The 17,840-nt window shown below is 52.1% G+C and overlaps 2 protein-coding genes across 5 annotated transcripts; one reads left to right on the forward strand and one right to left on the reverse strand.

Moving 5' to 3' along the window:
* Window positions 1–8: 8 nt before the first annotated feature.
* SH3BGRL3 (SH3 domain binding glutamate rich protein like 3) lies at window positions 9–2,120 on the forward strand. The gene is made up of 3 exons (XM_040534844.1): window positions 9–273; window positions 641–808; window positions 1,203–2,120. The coding sequence occupies exons 1-3, from the start codon at window positions 226–228 to the stop codon at window positions 1,266–1,268; spliced, it is 282 nt and encodes a 93-aa protein (XP_040390778.1). The 5' UTR covers window positions 9–225; the 3' UTR covers window positions 1,269–2,120.
* Window positions 1,765–15,238, reverse strand: UBXN11 (UBX domain protein 11). Of its 4 annotated transcripts, none has more exons than XM_040534839.1 (13): window positions 14,120–15,238; window positions 13,387–13,537; window positions 13,034–13,134; window positions 12,203–12,257; window positions 11,066–11,142; window positions 10,449–10,560; window positions 8,821–9,038; window positions 8,409–8,486; window positions 6,921–7,041; window positions 5,824–5,927; window positions 5,521–5,588; window positions 4,652–4,798; window positions 1,765–3,734 (listed from the first exon to the last, which is right to left on the reverse strand). In XM_040534839.1, the coding sequence occupies exons 3-13, from the start codon at window positions 13,115–13,117 to the stop codon at window positions 3,560–3,562; spliced, it is 1,239 nt and encodes a 412-aa protein (XP_040390773.1). In that variant the 5' UTR covers window positions 13,118–13,134; window positions 13,387–13,537; window positions 14,120–15,238; the 3' UTR covers window positions 1,765–3,559. The 4 variants fall into 4 exon arrangements, with proteins under 4 accessions (XP_040390773.1, XP_040390774.1, XP_040390775.1 ...); XM_040534840.1 differs by having other exon boundaries at window positions 14,345–14,390; XM_040534841.1 differs by lacking the exon at window positions 13,387–13,537 and having other exon boundaries at window positions 14,299–15,238.
* Window positions 15,239–17,840: the final 2,602 nt, after the last annotated feature.

Below are 17,840 nucleotides of genomic sequence, written 5' to 3' on the forward strand. Positions count from 1 at the left end.
CCGCTCGGCGCTGCGCTCGCTGGGGAGCGGCGGGGCGCGGCGGGGCGGTGGCGGCGGCTCCCGGGCAGGGCTGCTGCCGTCCCGGCCCCGCTAACGCCGCATGCCCGGGCCCGCCGGCCCCATTGGTCCCCGCAGTCACATGCAGGGCGGCGGAGGGGCCGCCAGCACCCGCCTTCCGAGCCTCCCTCCGCTGGGCTGCGCGCAGGGAGCGGCCGCGATCGCAGCATGAGCACCCTCAAGGTCTACAGCACCTCGGTGACCGGCTCCCGGGAGGTGAGCGGGGCGTGGGGCGGTGGTGGGGCAGGGCTGGGCGCCCCCGGGGGTCCCTTTCCTGGGTGGTTGTCGTTTCCCCGCGGAGCTGTGAGCCTCCCCACGCCGCCCCAGTCTGGGTGTTCCTTCTGCAGCCTCCTGCCGTGCATCACCCAGTGCCCGGTCCCCGCCCGCCTGGGTTTCGGCTCTCTGTGCTGCGTGTCCCCCCCTAGAAAGAGGGCTGAGCCCCCTGGCCAGGTGTAGGGTGGACTGCGGCCCGTAAGGAGTGGTAGCTCTGTGCGCTGAGCGTCTCTGGCACACTGGGTGTGTGTTTACCCTTTGAGCTCCTCCCCGGTTCTTGATAACATGACTCTTTCACCCGGGGTTCCAGATCAAATCCCAACAGAGTGAAGTGACCAGAATCCTCGATGGGAAAAACATCAAGTACGAGCTGGTGGATATTTCCCAGGACAACGCTCTTCGGGAGGAGATGAGGGCCAAGGCGGGCAACCCCAAAGCCATCCCGCCCCAGATCGTCAACGGAGACCACTACTGCGGGGTAAGGCTCCTGCGCTGCCCTGGGGATAGGTACCCTAAAAGCTGGGGGGTGTGGAATAATCCTGTGCCCTTGTTTTTGCTCAAAGTGGTGTCAAAATGCCTTCTAAAAGGCATTTCCCATGAGGTACACTGACCGGGCATGGGCTGGGGTAACGTGCGCTTGGAACACGATGGCTTGCAAAAATGGGACCCGTGCTGGGAGTCGGTGGACCCCGGGCAGTGGGGCTGCAGCGTGCGGGGCTGGCCCTGCCCCGTCATCCTCCCTCCGACTGGCACCAGTTTGGGCTGCGTGCTCAGGGGATCCCGCACTGCCTGATCGGAGGGAGCGTGCAGTGCACGAGCGTTTGGGCTGCGTGCCTCTTGTTTGCGAGCAACCCCGTGGCTTTTCCCTGCAGGATTACGAGCTCTTTGTGGAAGCGGTGGAACAAAACACCCTGCAGGAATTCCTGAAGCTGGCCTGAGCCCCGGGCTCCCCTCCCGTCCTGGACTCTACCTGCATTCCTGAGCACCCTCATCTCTGACCACATTCAATTCCAGGTTGTCAGCACTGTCCTGGCACCATGACCTGTATCCCAGCACAGGGAAACCCCACGACCAAAACTCCTCCTTGCAGCTGCCTACGATTCCCTCCTGCCTAACCCCGATATCATCTCAGAGGGATCCAAAGAAAGTCTGACGCTCGCTGCGCATGGCCTCTGAACGAAGCTGGGCCTGGCTCACTCCGCAGCTTCCAGTGCCTCTGTAAACAGCAAAGCCTCTCGGGCTGTGCGAAGTGCAGCTGTCCGTCAGCCCTCTCCTCTACAGGGAGAGCTTCTGCTTCAGGAGGGAAGGGCTTAAGGTTGCATGTTACTTCCCACTTCCCCCAGTTGCTGTTACAATTGTAAATCCTGCTGCCTCACTTCCTTTATTTTTTTTTAATCCCAACTGCACAGAATTACGGTGACTAATTTTTGTCTCGTTTTAATTTAATGCAGAAATACTGCACGAAGCTGGGTCTGACCGCCCACCACGGAGCAGGCTGGGGCTGAGGTGTAGGGCTCGTGTCCCTTGGCAGGCTGCGTGAGGGGGATGGATAGGCCCAAAACTGGGACCCGTGCTGCTCCCTCGGTGCCCTCTGCTGCAGTGCAAGGGCTCCCTCGTGAGCATTAATGGCTCAGGGCTGCTCCGAAACAGCTGATGCTCCAGCTGTCTTACCTTTCCTTTTTGAGTTGGCTTTTTGCAACCTGGACCAAGTGCATTTTGTTTTCCTGCCAAAAAGCAAGTTTATAACCAGTGTCGTCTTCCGAGATGCTATTAAACGTTACTGTACCTTTTGTGTTGGTACTCGTGGGTTTCTTTTAAATTGGTTTTATCTTGACTACAGGTTAAACATCATCCTCCATAACGATTCTGAGTCAGTTCCAGCTGGGAGGAGCTGAGTCAGTTGTACTCGCTGCTTCAGCTTGACACAAAGACCTTAACACCTCAGATTGCTGCCACTAATCAAAGGCTCGTGGGACTTGTCTGAATCCCCTGCAGTGCAGTAGTGACAGGTACCTCTCAAGCAGCCCTCTCCTGCGTGGGGTAAGAACGACAGCATGGGGGAGGGACAGCTTCAGACAGACCCATGGGAAAAAAAAAACAAACCCGTAGCGTAAAAATTCCCTGGTGGTTTATAGACTGGCTCACAGCAGAGGGGCAGTGGAAAAGGCTGCTCTATAGGAGGGTCCCTGGTACGCTCCTGTATGTGCTGTAGGTGGAAAAAGAAGGAAGCTCATTTACAGCTGCAGGGACTGAGTCACTGGTCACAGGGAGCCTGTGGAAGCAGCTGGCCCGTGCTGGTGGCGTTTCCCGTATGAGCAGTGCACGGCCACGCTCCAGCCAGAGGGGCCTGGGGAAGGCAGAGCAGTTCCAGGAAGTGCTCAGGGGATCCTGCCTCCTTCCGTAGCTAATTCGAAGTTTACAGAAGTGGAAATTGCAACTAAATAAATGCTGGGAGCCTTTAATGAGGGCTGGGTGGCAGCCTGTGCTGGGCCTCTGCTAAAGGGGAACCTGCCTGAAGGTGCTGCCTTGCACGAGTGGGAGTGTTGTCAGCTGGGAGTCAAGTGGGAACTTGTCGGAGCCGAAATGGGAAGAATGTCTTGGGAAAGGGGCCTGCAGAGCACAGCCCCAGCCCGCAGGAGGGGAAGATGGTTTACTCTCGGGGTTCAGCAGAGAAGAACCGAAGGGATTATGTTCTCCGATGACACGGTGTCCTGTTGCAGCGGGCTGGGAGGAAGGAAGGCCAGCAGCTCAGGGCCACGGCAGGCTCGTTCGGTGTAGCTGTGAGCCTCAGCCCCTCTGGAGCTGGGGGCTGTCCAAGGGAAGAAGCTGTTCACGTACGGGAAACCCAGTCGCAGGATCTCCTGGCTGCACTGGGTCTGGCTCAGTCCCAGCAGTGCAGTGGCCCAAGGCCATTGCTCGAGACCATATAACTGAGCCTGTTCCTCTCGCGGTGTAAACGCAGATGAAATCTCTGGGGAGAAACCAGGTCTCTGAGCTGACAGAAATCCCCTGTGTTAGGAACCCAACTGCCTGGGGAAGAACACCCACCCACAAGGCAGCAGGAGACTGGGGCTGCCATGTGGCACCCCGTGCCAAAGGGAGGCCAAAGCAGGAGCCCTCCTCTCTGTCCCAGCTAACGGCGCAATGAAACTGGATCTGGAAAGACAACTCTTGCTCTTGCCAGCCAGGGGGAGGTTATAACACAGCTCACAGCGCAAGGGCAGCAGCTCTAGGAGCTGTTATGGTGCGTACAGCCCTGCCCCTCTCGTGGGAGGGGGTCTCTTCTCCGCAGCAGCAAGGAGGCACGGGGGATCAGGCCGCATTCCTGCAGGCTCCTGGAGTTGTCTGCGTACAGCCGCTGGGGAAAGGTACTGATGATTTCATACGAGCTGGAGTCTCCACCCCTAGGAAAGAACAGCGCAATCTTTCCTATGCACAAGATCCCCCAAGGTTTTGCTGAGATGCTCTGGCTAATCCAGTTGCAGTTACATAAGAGCAGAGGGAGAGGCTGCTTCTCGAGCACAGGCCAAGCAGAACAAGGCTTCCTGCCCTCACTGCACGCAGCCAGGCGCAGGGCGGCTGTTCCAGGCTCCCCAGCTGCAGTGAGGCCGTTACATCCCAGCAGTGAGCTCATTGTGGGCTCAGACAGAGGCCAGGGTTGCGGCCTGTGACAGGAGGGGAGACTAAAGGGATCCCCACAGCCATGCGGAATGGTCCCCAAGGGGATGCGTGAGCCTCTGGGCAGTATTAAGTGCATTGGGACATCGAGCTGGCTGAGCGAGGGATGGCATTTGTCCAGCAGCTGATCCATCCGCTGGCCTGAAGGCAGCAGCTCAGCTTCCAGTCTGCACCAACACCTTGGGAATGGTGGCGATAGGCCAGTGAGTGCTGCTGAGCAGCTGGAAGGAAGCGAGGGCAGTGATGGACCTGGGCAAGATGGCAGTTCTGAGAGGACAAGAGGCATCTCTTCTGATGTGTCGGCTCTTTGTCAAAGGTGGGTATTAAAAAGGAGCTGGAGTTCCTGGAGTTGGACCCTGATCCTCATGAGTCCCTTCCAACTTGGATGTTCTATGATTCTCTGAAATACTCCAAGCTAAAACCCTGGCAATGGTGCTAGAGAGCACATCTGGTGTTGGGAGAAGCCAAAGCAGCAGCAGAGGGTGCCCAGGACCTCCTGGGGTCTGGGACTGAGCCCTTCAGCTCAGTGCAGGCTGCTCTGCTTGAAGCACAGCTCCAGAGCCTTGAGCAGCAGCTGCAAAGCCTTCCCTGGGGCATGACGGAGCGGGCTGGGGAGCAAGGAGGGAGGAAGTTTTTGCCCTACCTGGCACGGGCAAGATGCTGGCGCAGTTCCCCTATGGTCTCTGTGAACAGCATCCTCACGATGTACGTCTGCTCCCCGCTCTCAGACTTTATGCGGAGAGTGCAGATTTCAGGGACAGGAGCCCCAGCCTCTTCGGTCCTCTTTAACCTGGAGGGCAGAAAGCCTCTTTAGCTGAGGAGCAGAGATTGCGAGCTCTTCTTAACAGGCAGAGCCTCTGGTGTGCTGGGGTAATTGAATTGGGGAGGGGGGCTTCTCATTTAGGAGTGGCATGGCCTGACTGGGGGCAAGCAAACTGACCCACAGACCAAACTGCTGCTTTGCTTTCACTGCTTAAATGTGCCTGGAAAAGAAGGTTGCTGACCTTTTTTTGCTTTTTTATTTTAGATCAAGATTGTCTGGTAAGATCTTTGCCCTACTTTTTTGATTAAAAATAATCTGCTTGGGGTTTTTTCATCAGCTATTTGGGTCTTGTCTTGCGTGGAAGCCTAGGAGTGGAAAAAGTGCTGTTAGTGTGACCTCCCGCTTGCACATCAGTTTCCTGGAGGGATTCTCCCATTTAGCAAACAGCTTTTTGGATGGTTTTAAATATTTAAGCCTTGGCTTGCTGTCAGGAAAAGTATTTTGCTGCAATAAGTAAGTAACGCTTTAGACAATAGGAGCTTTTGTTAGAGATGTGAAAGAAGGAAGGTTCTTCCCAAAAGACCAAACTTGGCCTTTTTTTTTTTTTTTTTGAATGATTTTCAAGGTACAAGATAAATGAGGAAGTAAATGGACTTGCCCGACAGAACCCCCTGAAAAAAACCTGCAGTGACTGAATAGGAGGAAGATGAGAGCGTGGCGAGGCAGGGATGGCGGGGCTGTGCCTGTACCTCTTCAGGGCAGACAGTCTGGGTGTCTCCACCAAGATCTCTCTGTTGCTCCACATCTCATCAGAGCCCTGAAACCAAACCGAGTGTCACCACTGACTCCCCTGCACAGAGACAAACCAGCGCCAGGAAAACCCGGGAGCAGGTGCCAAAGTGCCACGTGTGCTCTGGTGGAGCCTCTTTGGGAGGAGAAGGTTACACAGAGCTGAGAGAGGCCTGAGAAAGGGGTACACGATACTGTGCAGGGCACTGAGCCCAGGGAATCGCTGCCAGCCTCGTTTGGGTGGTGTTGGGGCCCGCTCATACCTGCTGTGTTGCTCTGACTGAGTCTCGGATGTTGATCGCTTCTCCTCCAGGGACTGAGGACTTAGAAAGTTTGTTCAGAAACTGCTTCGAGGAGGGTTTGGGACCTGCCAGAGCAGAAGGGAGATGTGTGTGTGTACAGTCCTTTTGACGATTCTCCATCAGAATAGACTGATTTGGTGAAAAGACACCAGATCAGCCAACAGAGAGAGCTCTAACCTCCCCTAGCTAGGCAGAGGGTGGCTCTTGGTCTACCCAGCAGCAGCTTGTCCTGCTCTCTGGCCCACTAAATGTTTGTCAACGTAACCAGTGAGTGACTGTGCAGCCTGTTGAGCTCACACCTGTGATGTGCAACAGGCAGATTCCTTGTTAGTCCTGCTGTGAACAGAAAAAAACTGAAACTATGACTTTACAGGCTTGGAAATGGTTTTCATCTTGTGAGGGTGTATTTGTAGGAGTGAGTTCATCTTTCTGTGGTGTCACTGGGCAATTATTTTTTTTTTCCACTGCATTTGGCTTTCCAGGCAGTGACAGTATCTAACAGGTATTGCTCCGCTTTGCAGGTTGCTAGAATCTAGAAGCAAAATGAGGAATGTGAGGCCTGACCTCATGTCTCATATCCTTTCATGAAAGTCTGAAGAGGAATCATTCATTCAGAACAGCTAAGATTGGTCTAGCTGGAAGACGTCCCCCTTTATGGAATGAGCTTGTAGAAGAACTGGAGTGGTTGCAAGTTACTCTTGCCCAGGTATGCACGGTTCCCTTGACATCCTTTGATGGTAAGGGTGAAGCTAGAAGGAGCCTGGGCTTTCAGAGAGGTGGGAGCCAGGTACGTTTTGGGAAACCTACTGATCTTCTAGTCTATCGTGGCTTGTCATGCCTCATTCTTTAAGACTTAATGGTGAGAAGACACCACGTGTGCTGGCTGGCGCCTAATTTTTGAAGCAATACTGGGGCTACTAGTGCAGGGTTTTGACCCAGAAGTGTTGCCTTCTTCTTTGAGACCCCACACATTCACTTCTTGCTAGTTGGACTTCCCTGGTAAGGTTTAGATTCTCCTCTTTGGGAGCTGCATTTTCAAGGCAGGTGTAGGAATTTACCTGGGATCTCGTCGGTTTCCTGCACCTTGCGTGATTCTGAATGGCCAACAGCTTGGCCGTGGCCAGGGAAACTCCCTGGAAGGTCTCCCTCCTGAAATACCACATCCCTTTTGTCGGTGACCTGTTGAATTAAGGCCAATGGCTATAAGCAAATCTGACTGTTGCAGTTCTCACTGTATCAGAAGACAATAAATTTTAGCAACAATCTGGAGCTGTAAACCCCAAATGAAACAGATGTTTCCTTGGAAGCTGCTCCAGCTGCCCAAACTGAGTGAAATGTACCATTAGCTCCTGTAGGCTAAGAAAGCAAATCCTGGATGATCCCTCGGGTCCCTAAGGTGGCCCGTCAAGTCATTCATCCATCTCAACAGGCACCGGACAGCTGCCCACTTTCCACAAGTTGTAAGAAATGTGCTGGGACCTGACTTTTCCTCTGTCTCCACACTTAATAATGCTCTTAGGGCGGGAAGGGATGTGAAACCAGCAGGTTGGGGTTGGAGAGGGATTTACTGTCAGACTTGCATTGCTCTGGCTGATGGTAGAAGAAGCTGCAGTGGGGACTGACAGGAGGCTCCAACAAATCAAGGGATGGAGAGTGCCAGCCTGAGGGCCCCAGCACTGGGGAAAGCTGTATAAATAGGGGCAGTCTTCCTGTCTGGGTTAAGATACTGCCCTGTGGTTTCCAGATGTAGTCAGCTATGAAGGGTATTACAGGGAACCACAGACCGGTGAACCTTGCACAGATCTTCCTCTTCCACTTGATTTTCTAACCACCCCACCTACCAGCTCATGCTAGCTGTTCTGACCTTCTACTTGCTTGTGCAGATGTGTCCTGCTTCCTTCGTGGTGGTGGGCAGGTGTGCCACCCCTGTGGCCTGCCTGCTTATCTTTCATTACGTTTCAGCTGCACTTGAAGACCTAATTTAGAGTCCTTTAAAGCTGTCTGAAAATGTGGCTTTAGCTTTTTGCTATTTCTGAGAAATAAAAAAAAAAAAAAGACCCAAAAGAACCTCAGGTGCCTAAATCCATTTAAATTATGGCAAAATAAACTCTCCCTACAACCTCCTTGGGAGATGCTTGTTCAATCTGTTTTTAAAAGCTCTTGCAGGTGAACTAGTTGAGGTTTTTTTTGTTGTTGCACAGCTCTTCAGATGCTGCATATGCTACTTCTCTTCTGCAAAGCCTGTTATGTTCTCAGAAGTCTTGATCAGAGCCAAGATTCACCGAGACACAGAAACCGTTCAGTCCCGATGCGCAAATGCTCACTTCCTCTAACGGCTCACAGGTGTGTTCCTAGCCACCCTTTCCCCAAGACACACATGCAGAGAACTTGGCTGCTTGCATGCTGTGTTTAGAAGCCTTAAACTCAGTTTGTTGTGTGGAACATCCAGAAGATTGGTGAAAGTGAAAGAAACTGGAACCATTTTCTTAGGAAGCAGACCAATTTCTTTCAAAAACTTGATGAGAACAGGGCTTTGCACTCCTTACCTGAAAAGGGATGCCATCAGGGTAGTGCATCTGCAACTCTGAAGGGAAATAGCCATCCATAATATCCTGCAGGCATTGCTGAAATAAAACAAGAGCTCATGGTCATACCTCAAATTTTCTCTTTATCTGATGACTAATATTTACATCCTGGGCTGCTCTTGTTTGTGTTGTTACTGCTGTGCAAAATGTCTGCACCTACGACCCAGATTGTTCATCTCTTAATAAATCATGACACGGTTGCATACTAGACTGGTATGCAAGTAGGAACACGGGTGAGAAGCTGGAGGTTTCTGTAGCTGCTCGTTTTTAGGATGATCTCTCACACCCTCTTCTTACATATTCCCTTTCCTGAGACTTAGGCTTAGAGTCACCCTGCTATGATTCATTAATTCCTCTACAAACATTTCCATACCTGTGCTGATGGTTCCTCGTAGGACCGAAAGGGTCCATCGAACATGACGATCCCATTCTGATACAGCGTAAGAGGGAGGGGTTCTTGCTGTCTCAGCCGGGCACCCTGAGGCGTGTGCTCAATTTGAGAAATGCCTTCTCCAGCTAGCATGTTCAAATCCTTCACGTTTTCCAAGATTAAATCAAAATCAATCTCATGTTTGGAAACAACTGCCTCACCTGTGGCAGAAGGAGCAGAGTTACGGAGGGAAGGAGATGCCAGCTGAGCCACTTTCACCTCTGGGTGGATGTGTTTGACTTGCCTTTGAATGCTAGCATAGTGGGGCTATCAGTGCTGCCTCCATTTTTCACCTTTCATACCTTTGCAAAGCGTGGTGCAACAATCCTGCTGTGGTGCAGGGCTGCCAGGTTTACATGGGCGTGTGCAAAACCACAAAGGCACAGCAGCAGAGAAACAACCCTCTTGCCTACAAGCCAGTTTAACTCTGCTGCTAACTAAGGTGCAGCCAGCTGTTTAGCAATCGCATTCAGCAGCTTGTGTTTGGTTGTGATTTCGTAAATGTTGTCCCTTAATTGTGGTGATACAAAATGCACGGAGGGAGGAACTAGGTATCTAGGCTGGATAAATGGAATAGGGCAGACTTGACGAAAAACTGTCAGTGTAAACACAGCTGGCTGCATGCTCCCAGTCACCAGCAGATTTCCCCCTCTAAAGCAGATTTCTCTCTTGCTGGGATGCTGCTGAGGATGTTTGAGTGTTTGAGAAGGGTGGCAGGGTAAAGTGGTAGAAGTGTTATAATGGACAGAAGAATGAGATAAGAAGAGGAAATGAGAGGCAGAGGGTATGCCCTTTGTTTTTCTGTTCTGCTTTTCTAAGATTTGAGAAAGGTGAGAAAAAAAGCTGCCTTAAATAAGAGAGGGGAAATTCTCCTGTAAAAAGGGTAACTGAAAATCATGAAAACATTTCTCCTGCTTTCCCAGTCTGCATCTAAGAGAGGGATGGATTAGTTAGCTAATATTTGTACAGCAGTTAGGAAGCAGTATTGGTTGTATAGCCCAAGTATTTTTCTATTTTGTTTTTTCTCTGTTACCACTTCCTAAGAAGCCTTTGCCAAATATGCTTGGACCCTACACAGCACAATCAGGTCCCAATTAAACCACTCACATAGGGGCTGGGAGGAAAGGCAAACAATACTCTCTGATGGAGCCAGACAATATGGGTAAGTTGCTACAGCTACTATATATACAAAGCATCTGATTCCATTTTCCACCCATTTTACGTCAGTGTTATTAGAGCAATCAAGCTTCAAACATTTAGCGTATGTGAACTCTCCAGGAAGCAGCTGCTGCGAGGGTATTCTTCCAAATGGCTGAGCCACCAGGTTCTCTCCTCTTTCCTCAGATGGGGCTTATAAAACATCGATATATAAAATACCAGTGTTCTGCCTGGCCTAGCTCCTGTTAAATTGTTCCATGTCTCTGTCCCAGAGACACGGACTGGTGTGAAGACCCAGCACAGGATCACAAATTCTGATGGTCTGCTTATCTGCTCTAAGGAGCGTCGTACCTTCTCTAAGCACACAAGGGGAGCTAGGATGGTTGCTTCAGCAAAGAGCCTTGATGCTTTACCTGGCTTCCAGAGGCTCTTTGCTGGCAGGTCTTCATCTTTGAGTGACTGTAAATCTTCCAGCTGTTCATGCCTCTCTCCAACCCAAATCAGACCATAGTCATTTAGGAACCGCTGTAAGAGGAAAGCACGAGCCAGTGTTGCAGGTCAACAGAAAACTAGACCTTCACAAAACTAGAAATGGAAGCCTGAGAGTACTTGGCTGCAGTTGTGAGCACCAGAAGCAGAAGTGAAAGAGAAGGTTTCTCTTAAGTTTACCTGGCTTTGGCAGACAGACAAACTCTCTGACAGAATAGAAGTACCAGGCTAAAGGGAGAATGAAACTATCTGTAGTGATACAGTAGTTTCCCAAGTCTCTAATAGCTGCATAGACTATTTCTACGGTCGTTGAAATCAAAATGAAGAGGCTTGGAGGAGGCTTAAATGTCTGCGTATAAAATAAACATAATAACATATTACCTTGTAGTTCACATCCAACCTGTTCTTTCTTTTCAGAGGGGTGAGGTGAAGATTTGTGATTATCAAAGTGGCAGCTTGAAAAGAACCAAGCAGTCTGGGACTGCAACAATCTCAAACCAAAGACGCAGATGGCTTAGAGCAAGTGAAGCAGGCATCTCACCTCCATCTCCCAGACCTGGGTCTGCAGCTGAAGGCACCTCACTTCCAGGTCCTCTGCTGCGGACGAGTCAGGAGCATCTGAAAGGGAAGACTTGGTTTTTCTATGCACAGCCTTAAAGAAGAGCTACAGGTAATGCATGTCCCACGGTGCAGATGCCCCAGCAGTCTGCCTGTACCATAAATGAACTCAAGCCTGTAAGACGCAGGAACTGAATGTGAGTTCTGCATGCTGATCCCTGACAACTTGACTTGCAGCACTTTTAGCCCGTTCGTATCTTTCTCAAAAATAGTTGTGAACGAGGCTGGTGAAGTTTTATGCTGCGGGAAGCTGATGTGAGCAGTGCTGTTCACGATTATACAAGGAGAATTGCTTGGCTTAGTCATAAGAAACTTCTCCGAACGTCAGCAGATGTCCACTAAAGCTGGGTCCAGAAACCTAGGCTTAATAGCTGGAACAATGTACGATGAGGTACAAAACGTGTTTGTGGTTTGATAGGCGTATTTTTCTCTGCTCAGGAAATAGAGAATTCACCGCAGCTTTATGCTAATAAGATAGTTCAGCCATCGTAGGAAATGTGTCTGGGATCAGCTGGAGAGTTACTGGATTCCAAGGAACAGAGGGGTGAAAGAACTCCAGTGACTCACTCAAAGCTGGGCTCAATTTAGAGGTAGGCTGCCTTACAGGACAAGTGAGCCTGGACCTGCAACTGCAAGCAGATTTTTTGGTTTTGCTTAGCTGTGAGTTGTCCTTTTTTTTTTTCTTTTTTTTTTTTTTTTCTCAGCCTGTTTGAACTGTGCAGTGGTTACTGGTTTTTTTTTTTTTTTTTTTCTTCTGACCATCCTCAGGTACCTTTGTGGTTGTTTTTTGCTCATGGAAATTTAGTAAGCCATAGAAAATAGGTCAGGAAATAATGTTTGCACTGCACCAGAAAAGCAGAGTAACTGATGAAGTGAGAATCTACCTTGGCAAACAGCACCACATGTGTAACTGATCTCGCTCACTGAAGAGGCTCTTGGGCTTTTAATGCAAGGATGGCTCAGAGGGAAGGTCTCCAAGCCTGTTCTGGTGCAGTACCAGGAGACCTGTAACTCTCCCACAGCTAGGAGCAAGGTGCCAAGGGCAGAACAATTTTTTTACCTTCTCCTTTCTGAAGAGTCTTCATTTTCTCTTCAAGTTCAGCAATCCTCCTGTCCTTCAGGATCAAAATGAATAATGACCTTGTTAAGCTCCTCTGCTTTCAGGACCTTGAGGCAGTCTGCATAATTAGTCCTGGCTGGGTGAGTCAGTGCTGCACATACTCTCTCAGATGGGCAAAATTAGGGTTAGAAAGGCTGTATCGCCTCACAAATCATCAGGCTCAGCTGAGGGGTGGGATATAACACAGTGCTTCAAAAATAGGTAAGGGGCATTGAGAACCTATTTTCCTCGCTGCCATCTGCACAAAAGATGTGGTCTCATGTCCCTGTACTCCCTGCTCGGGCACAGCTCGTGCTCTGAGCTGTAAGTGGCTGATCTGGAAGCCAAACCAGCATCTTCACACCCTCTTCTTTCTAAAAACAAATAATCAAAAACAACCCCCCCCCCCCCCAAAAAAAACCAACAAAAAACCAAACCACCAACAAAAAACCACAGCTATTTATTCTAAACTGCAGCATTACAAAGAGGCCTGTTCTAGGACGACTTTACTGTCTAAGCAAAAGGAAGAAAAGAAAGGTCCGAAGTCAAACAGATAATGATATCAGTGGAAGGATGCAGTGAGTCATTAATTCTTAAAGTCACAGCAGGGTCAGCACAGCAAGGACTGTTCAGTCTCCAATGTCAAGGACTGATATGACTGCTCTGTTGCTTTGCAAAGGGTTATTTGTCTAATTAACAGACCAGGCTATGTCTGAGCAAGTGTATCGCTACCTTGGCTCAAACAGTTAAAGCAGGACACAGAACAGGCCTGGAAAAAGCCAGGGTTTTTACCTTCAGTTGGATTTCTTGTGCTTGTTTATCTATTTTTTGTTCCAACAGACTGATTTTTTGCATTATGGATGACATGAGTTCCATGTCAGCGGGAGCTGCACCTGAAAACACAAATATAGCACGTTACCTCTCTAAAAGGGCAATTGCTACTGGAGGTAGATCTGCACCACAGGGGACCCCATCCAAGAATTCCAGTTCTGCCACAGGACCTTTGTGAGTACCCCGTGTGGACCTCTGTTGGGTACTGGGTACAAATCCCTTGGTGGGTAGGGGGATGGCTGCATCACTGACAGCATGCTGTGTATGTGAGAGGGAGACCACACAAATTAGCCCTGGCCTGGGGTATTGAGTCCCTGAGACTGTCACTGAGAAGCTGTGATGGCCCAGAACCCCCTAATCGTTGAGGGACTTCACCCTGTGTATTCTTTCCCAGTGTCGTCCCCCTTGAGCAGGAGGGGAGACTGCCTTGCTCCGGGTTCTTTGACCAAGGAGACAGGCTGTCTCCTGAGAAGAGGCACAAAGAGCATGGAAGAAAGAAAACAGGTCAGCATTTTGCATATGACTTCTCCAAAAGGAGGTAAAGAAACATGACGGTTATGCTAAGGGAACGAGAGGGGAGGAGAAAGCAGAACGGCCCAAGTCTGTTCACTCCCATAAGCACTCGCAAAATAATAAGAGCATGAGGGCACTTGTTATGGCACAGGACCCAAGGGAACATACGATCTCAGCAGCCAGAAAGAGCGATCACAAAATGGGGCTAGCAGAAGGAGACCATGACGCTAATTCAGAGCATCCTGCACTGCGCTGTGAGGCTGAAACCGGTGACACCGAGCTGCGCTAACAAAAAGTTCAGTCTGGGAGGAACAGAAGCAGCAACCTTCACTGACAGTGGAAAGACGGCTTTTGCTCTAAGATCTAATAGGAAGGATGTGACCTAAAATGGAACTGTAAAACTCGATGAAGCTGTAATGTGCACTAGGGGTTGCTGAGGATGTGGAAACCCTTTGTTACTTATCTGATTTTGGACATGTAGGAGAAAGAGCCACGATCGCTGCAAAACACGTAAGATGGTAAGAAAAGCCTTACCAGAAGACGCAAACAACTTAGCTCTGCCCTTTTTCTAAAAATGAGGAGAGAATATGTAGAATCAAAGGGTAAGTTCATTGATCTGGGGGGAGGTTTGCTTGACAGGCAAACTTTTTAAACGTGACTGCGCAGGCTGCCCAACCACGCCTGAACCGCAGCCCTTTTCCTCACCGGCCCACCTTCCCGGTGCAAACTGCTCGCCTTCTGGCCGGGGGGGTCGCGCACCCACGGCTCCGCCTGGCCTCGAGCAGCAGCAGTTCAGATCCCCGGGGCGCGCTCTGCGTTGGCCGCCTGGGAGCAAAGAGGTGGAAACGGGAGCGGAGCACAGCGCTGGGCTGGCAGCAGGTGAGTCCCGCACAGCCACCCTGCCCTGCTGGAGCGAGGAAAGGCAGAGTCACACACAGCTGCGCCAGGCCCGGCTGGGCCCTGTCCCCGCTGTCCCCGCTACCTGCAGGGGCCCCGCGGGGCGTCCCCGGGCCGCCCTCAGCGAAGCCCGGGCCCGCGGCGCCCGCCGCCATCTTGTGTACCGCGCGTTGCCGCGGCGACGCCGCGCCGCTGCGATTGGCTCGGCGCCGATCACGTGGGGCAGAGAGGCCGCTCGAGGACTACAAGTCCCGGCGTGCACCGCTCCGCCCCCCCACCCCAACTGACCTGCCCTGCGAACCGGCCCCGTAATGGCGATTTTTAAGCTTTTTGTTTTTCGCTTAGGGGTTCCCTCAACGCTTCGTGGCGCAGCGAAGGGCGGCTGAACCGGCGTTTCCTCTTCCTGGCCACCTCCTGCGCGCCCCTGCCCTCCCACGGACATGGTCTGCATCCGCAGGCCACCCCAGAGGCATTGCACGCTGCACTAATTTTCCCTTTTTTTGGCTCAAAGCTGGGTTCGGCTGAGCCAGACCCTGTGCCTGCGGCCGTGGCTCTTCCAGAGGGCCCTTGGCCTGCATGTCGCCATCCCACCGCCACGTCTCTCTGCTCTGTGCAGAGTTCGGCCTCGTTCCCTGGAGAGGAGCAGCACTTTTTATAGCACGTTTGCTGTCTGCAGGAGCCTTTCATTTTGACGATTCTGTACCGTGCAAAGATGAACTAAATAAAGCGAAGGTGTGCTGCTGCATTCAGGCGCTGTCAGCGCTGGGCGGACTAGGCTCACAACTGCATGCGCTACACAACTGCAAAACCAAGACAAGTGCATTTCACACCCATGCTTGTCACATTTTGTCAGCTTTAGTTATTTCAACCTGTCTTAAAATAAGCCTCTTTGTTTCCTGCTGCTGCAGTCAGATGGGTGATGGAGCTCAGAGACATGCTGTGAGCAGTAGGGTGTCGGGGCTGGAAGGAAGCATCATCCCCATCCACTACCTGGATCAGACCTCCCTGTCATCCGTGTTTGTAACCAAAATTCAGAGCAACAGCTTGAGCTCAGCTCCTGTCCTGAGCTGCAGGGGAGGAGGTTTGTTACCAGGTGCGATGTTTGCAAACCCTCCTGGTGCAGCAGGAGGTTTTAACCTGTAACAAGCACTGGTCCTACACAGGCACGGAGCTCATGACAAGAAACCCCCATGGGGACAGACCTCAGCCCAGGGGTGTTGTGCCGCAGGCAGTGTTATATGGTGTGGAAAATGGGAAGGCGAGAGGCTCGCTGCCTTTGCTGGAGACAGGGGCTGGGACATCATCCTCACCTGCATGCCCCTCATGTCATCCCGTGAACCTTCTCCCTTGCAGCATCAGCAGCCTTCTCGATGCATTGCCCGAATCGCCATGGGTTTGATTCTAGCTGCCCTTCTGGGCGGCAAGGCATGCTCAGCAGCAGTGGCATGGGGAAGGAAGGTGTGATTGGTGCGATGGGGCCACGGCTCCACTTTAAAGCCTCCGACTGCAATCACCGCGAGCAGATGAGGAAGCGTCACAGCAAACTGTGCACCGAGCACCGACCATGCAGCCCCTCCAGCGTGCCCACCTGTTCCTCCTGCTTGCCCTGTTCGCCCTCTGCTTGGTAAGAGAAACTCCACAGCCCAGGGGAGCTCGGGCACTCCAAAAGCTGGGGGGCAGCCAGATCTGTCCCTTGGGTATGGAAGCAGTTGGGAGAGGGGTAACCGTGGGGGGTTAACCAGTTAACTGGTGGGAGAATTTCTGCCTTTAGCAGGAAAACAGCATTGTATTTCCTATTGGAATTTAACCCTGGCTGTCTTACTAGGAGCTTTCCACTGTAGTCTGCAAAGTTTAAATACTACTGTATGTTGCTTTTTTAAGTGTTTTTTTTGTTGTTGTTTGTTTTTGGTTTTGGTTTTTTGGTTTTTTCTTTTTGCTTAAGAGCATTGTGCGTATCTGTAACCTTGGCACTTCTCAGCTCTCCATCCCGTCTTGCAGACTCTCCTTCGCATGCTGGCCCCATCTCTGTCCCCATCCCATGCCTGGTTCAGGGATGCTGAGCAGGACTGCAGGGATGCTGAGCATGGCTGTGGGGCTGGGGGGATACCAGGCATGGCCATGGAGTCTTCTGGCACAGCCGTGGGGCTGCGGGGACACTGGCCACAGATAGAGAGTTCCCTCATCCCCTCTTCCCTCTGCAGGCTGTTTACTTTCCCGTGAGAAGCGAACCCCTTCCTCATGGCACTGCGGGCTGTCCCCATCCTCATCATTGTTCCAGCTCCAGAGAGACCCAGTGGGGCTGAGAAACAATGAAATGCACTGCTGCTTGCTTGCACAAACCCCCCAGAGAAAGTGGTTCTGTACAGCCAGGGCAGGAGGAATTCAAGCAAATGTCCTAATTTGAAGGGAGGGTCTCTTTAGAGAGGGAAGGAAACTGCCCTGAAATTTCCACCCCGGCTGCGTTACCATTTCACGCAATGACTGCAATGCCACTGCTTGCGACAGCCCACAGTACCAACAGGAAGGGGTTCTCTCCTCTTCACCGCTGGTTCCAGCACGGGGCTTTCCCAGCTCCATTTCTGTGCCCCACATCCTCCACGGCAGGGCTTGCAGGCCCCACGTCCCCAGCCGCTTCCTCAGAGCAGCGCGGACAGGAGGAGACCACCCCCTCACTCCTGCTCCCCCACGCACAATTTCTAACAGCCCCTGGCTAGAAATGTGGTAACGGCATGGCGAGGGCTTGTTTTGCGCTTCATGTTTAGGCTTCATGCATGTTTTGCTTCATGCAGAGGGAAAACCCAGAAGCTGACTGATCTGTGTGCAGCTGGGGGAGAGGAGACCATGCGTCCTGTCTGGCACCGGGGCACCGCCTGACGGGTCCCAGGGGGGATTTCCCGCCAAGGCGCTGCTGCCTGATCCCACGTGTGGCGATTCCTGACTGTCCCCTTTTCTCTTCCAGCCCTTCATCCAGGCGCATGAAAAGGTGAACACCGGTGCCGCCACCACCAACAGCACCATGCCTCAGAGCAGCCTGAGCCCACCGGGCAGCAGCCCTGCCATCCTCCTCCTCGCGCTGGGGCTGGCTGCGGCCTTCCTCCCGCGACTGTGCTGATGGGGGACCTTCAGCTCCCTGCCCTCCCCGTGTCCCCCCATGAAGACGCTCCCAGGACGGCGTCCCCCTGCCCCAGGCCTGCCCGCACGCTGCCGCTGCTCCCCCTGCCCTGCCGTGCCCGCGGCGCCCCGCCATGGCCGCAGCCTCCGGCAGCCCCGAAGCTGCTCGGCCCTGGAGCGGGAGCGCTGCGAGGCTTTGAGAAATAAAGCGTGGAGGCTTTGTGGTATTTCTTTATTGCGTTATTAC

This window comes from Cygnus olor, chromosome 23 (genome assembly GCF_009769625.2).
Source record: "Cygnus olor isolate bCygOlo1 chromosome 23, bCygOlo1.pri.v2, whole genome shotgun sequence".
Classification (NCBI taxonomy): Eukaryota; Metazoa; Chordata; class Aves; order Anseriformes; family Anatidae; genus Cygnus; species Cygnus olor.

Coding starts and splice junctions, on each gene's coding strand:
- SH3BGRL3 (XM_040534844.1), top strand. CDS start 226: ATGAGCACCCTCAAGGTCTACAGCACCTCGGTGACCGGCTCCCGGGAG. Junction 274..640: donor CGGTGACCGGCTCCCGGGAG/GTGAGCGGGGCG, acceptor CCGGGGTTCCAG/ATCAAATCCCAACAGAGTGA. Junction 809..1,202: donor ACGGAGACCACTACTGCGGG/GTAAGGCTCCTG, acceptor TTTTCCCTGCAG/GATTACGAGCTCTTTGTGGA.
- UBXN11 (XM_040534841.1), bottom strand. CDS start 13,117: ATGGAACTCATGTCATCCATAATGCAAAAAATCAGTCTGTTGGAACAA. Junction 7,042..8,408: donor CTGATGGCATCCCTTTTCAG/GTAAGGAGTGCA, acceptor TTAATTCAACAG/GTCACCGACAAAAGGGATGT. Junction 5,928..6,920: donor GGAAACCGACGAGATCCCAG/GTAAATTCCTAC, acceptor CTGCTCTGGCAG/GTCCCAAACCCTCCTCGAAG.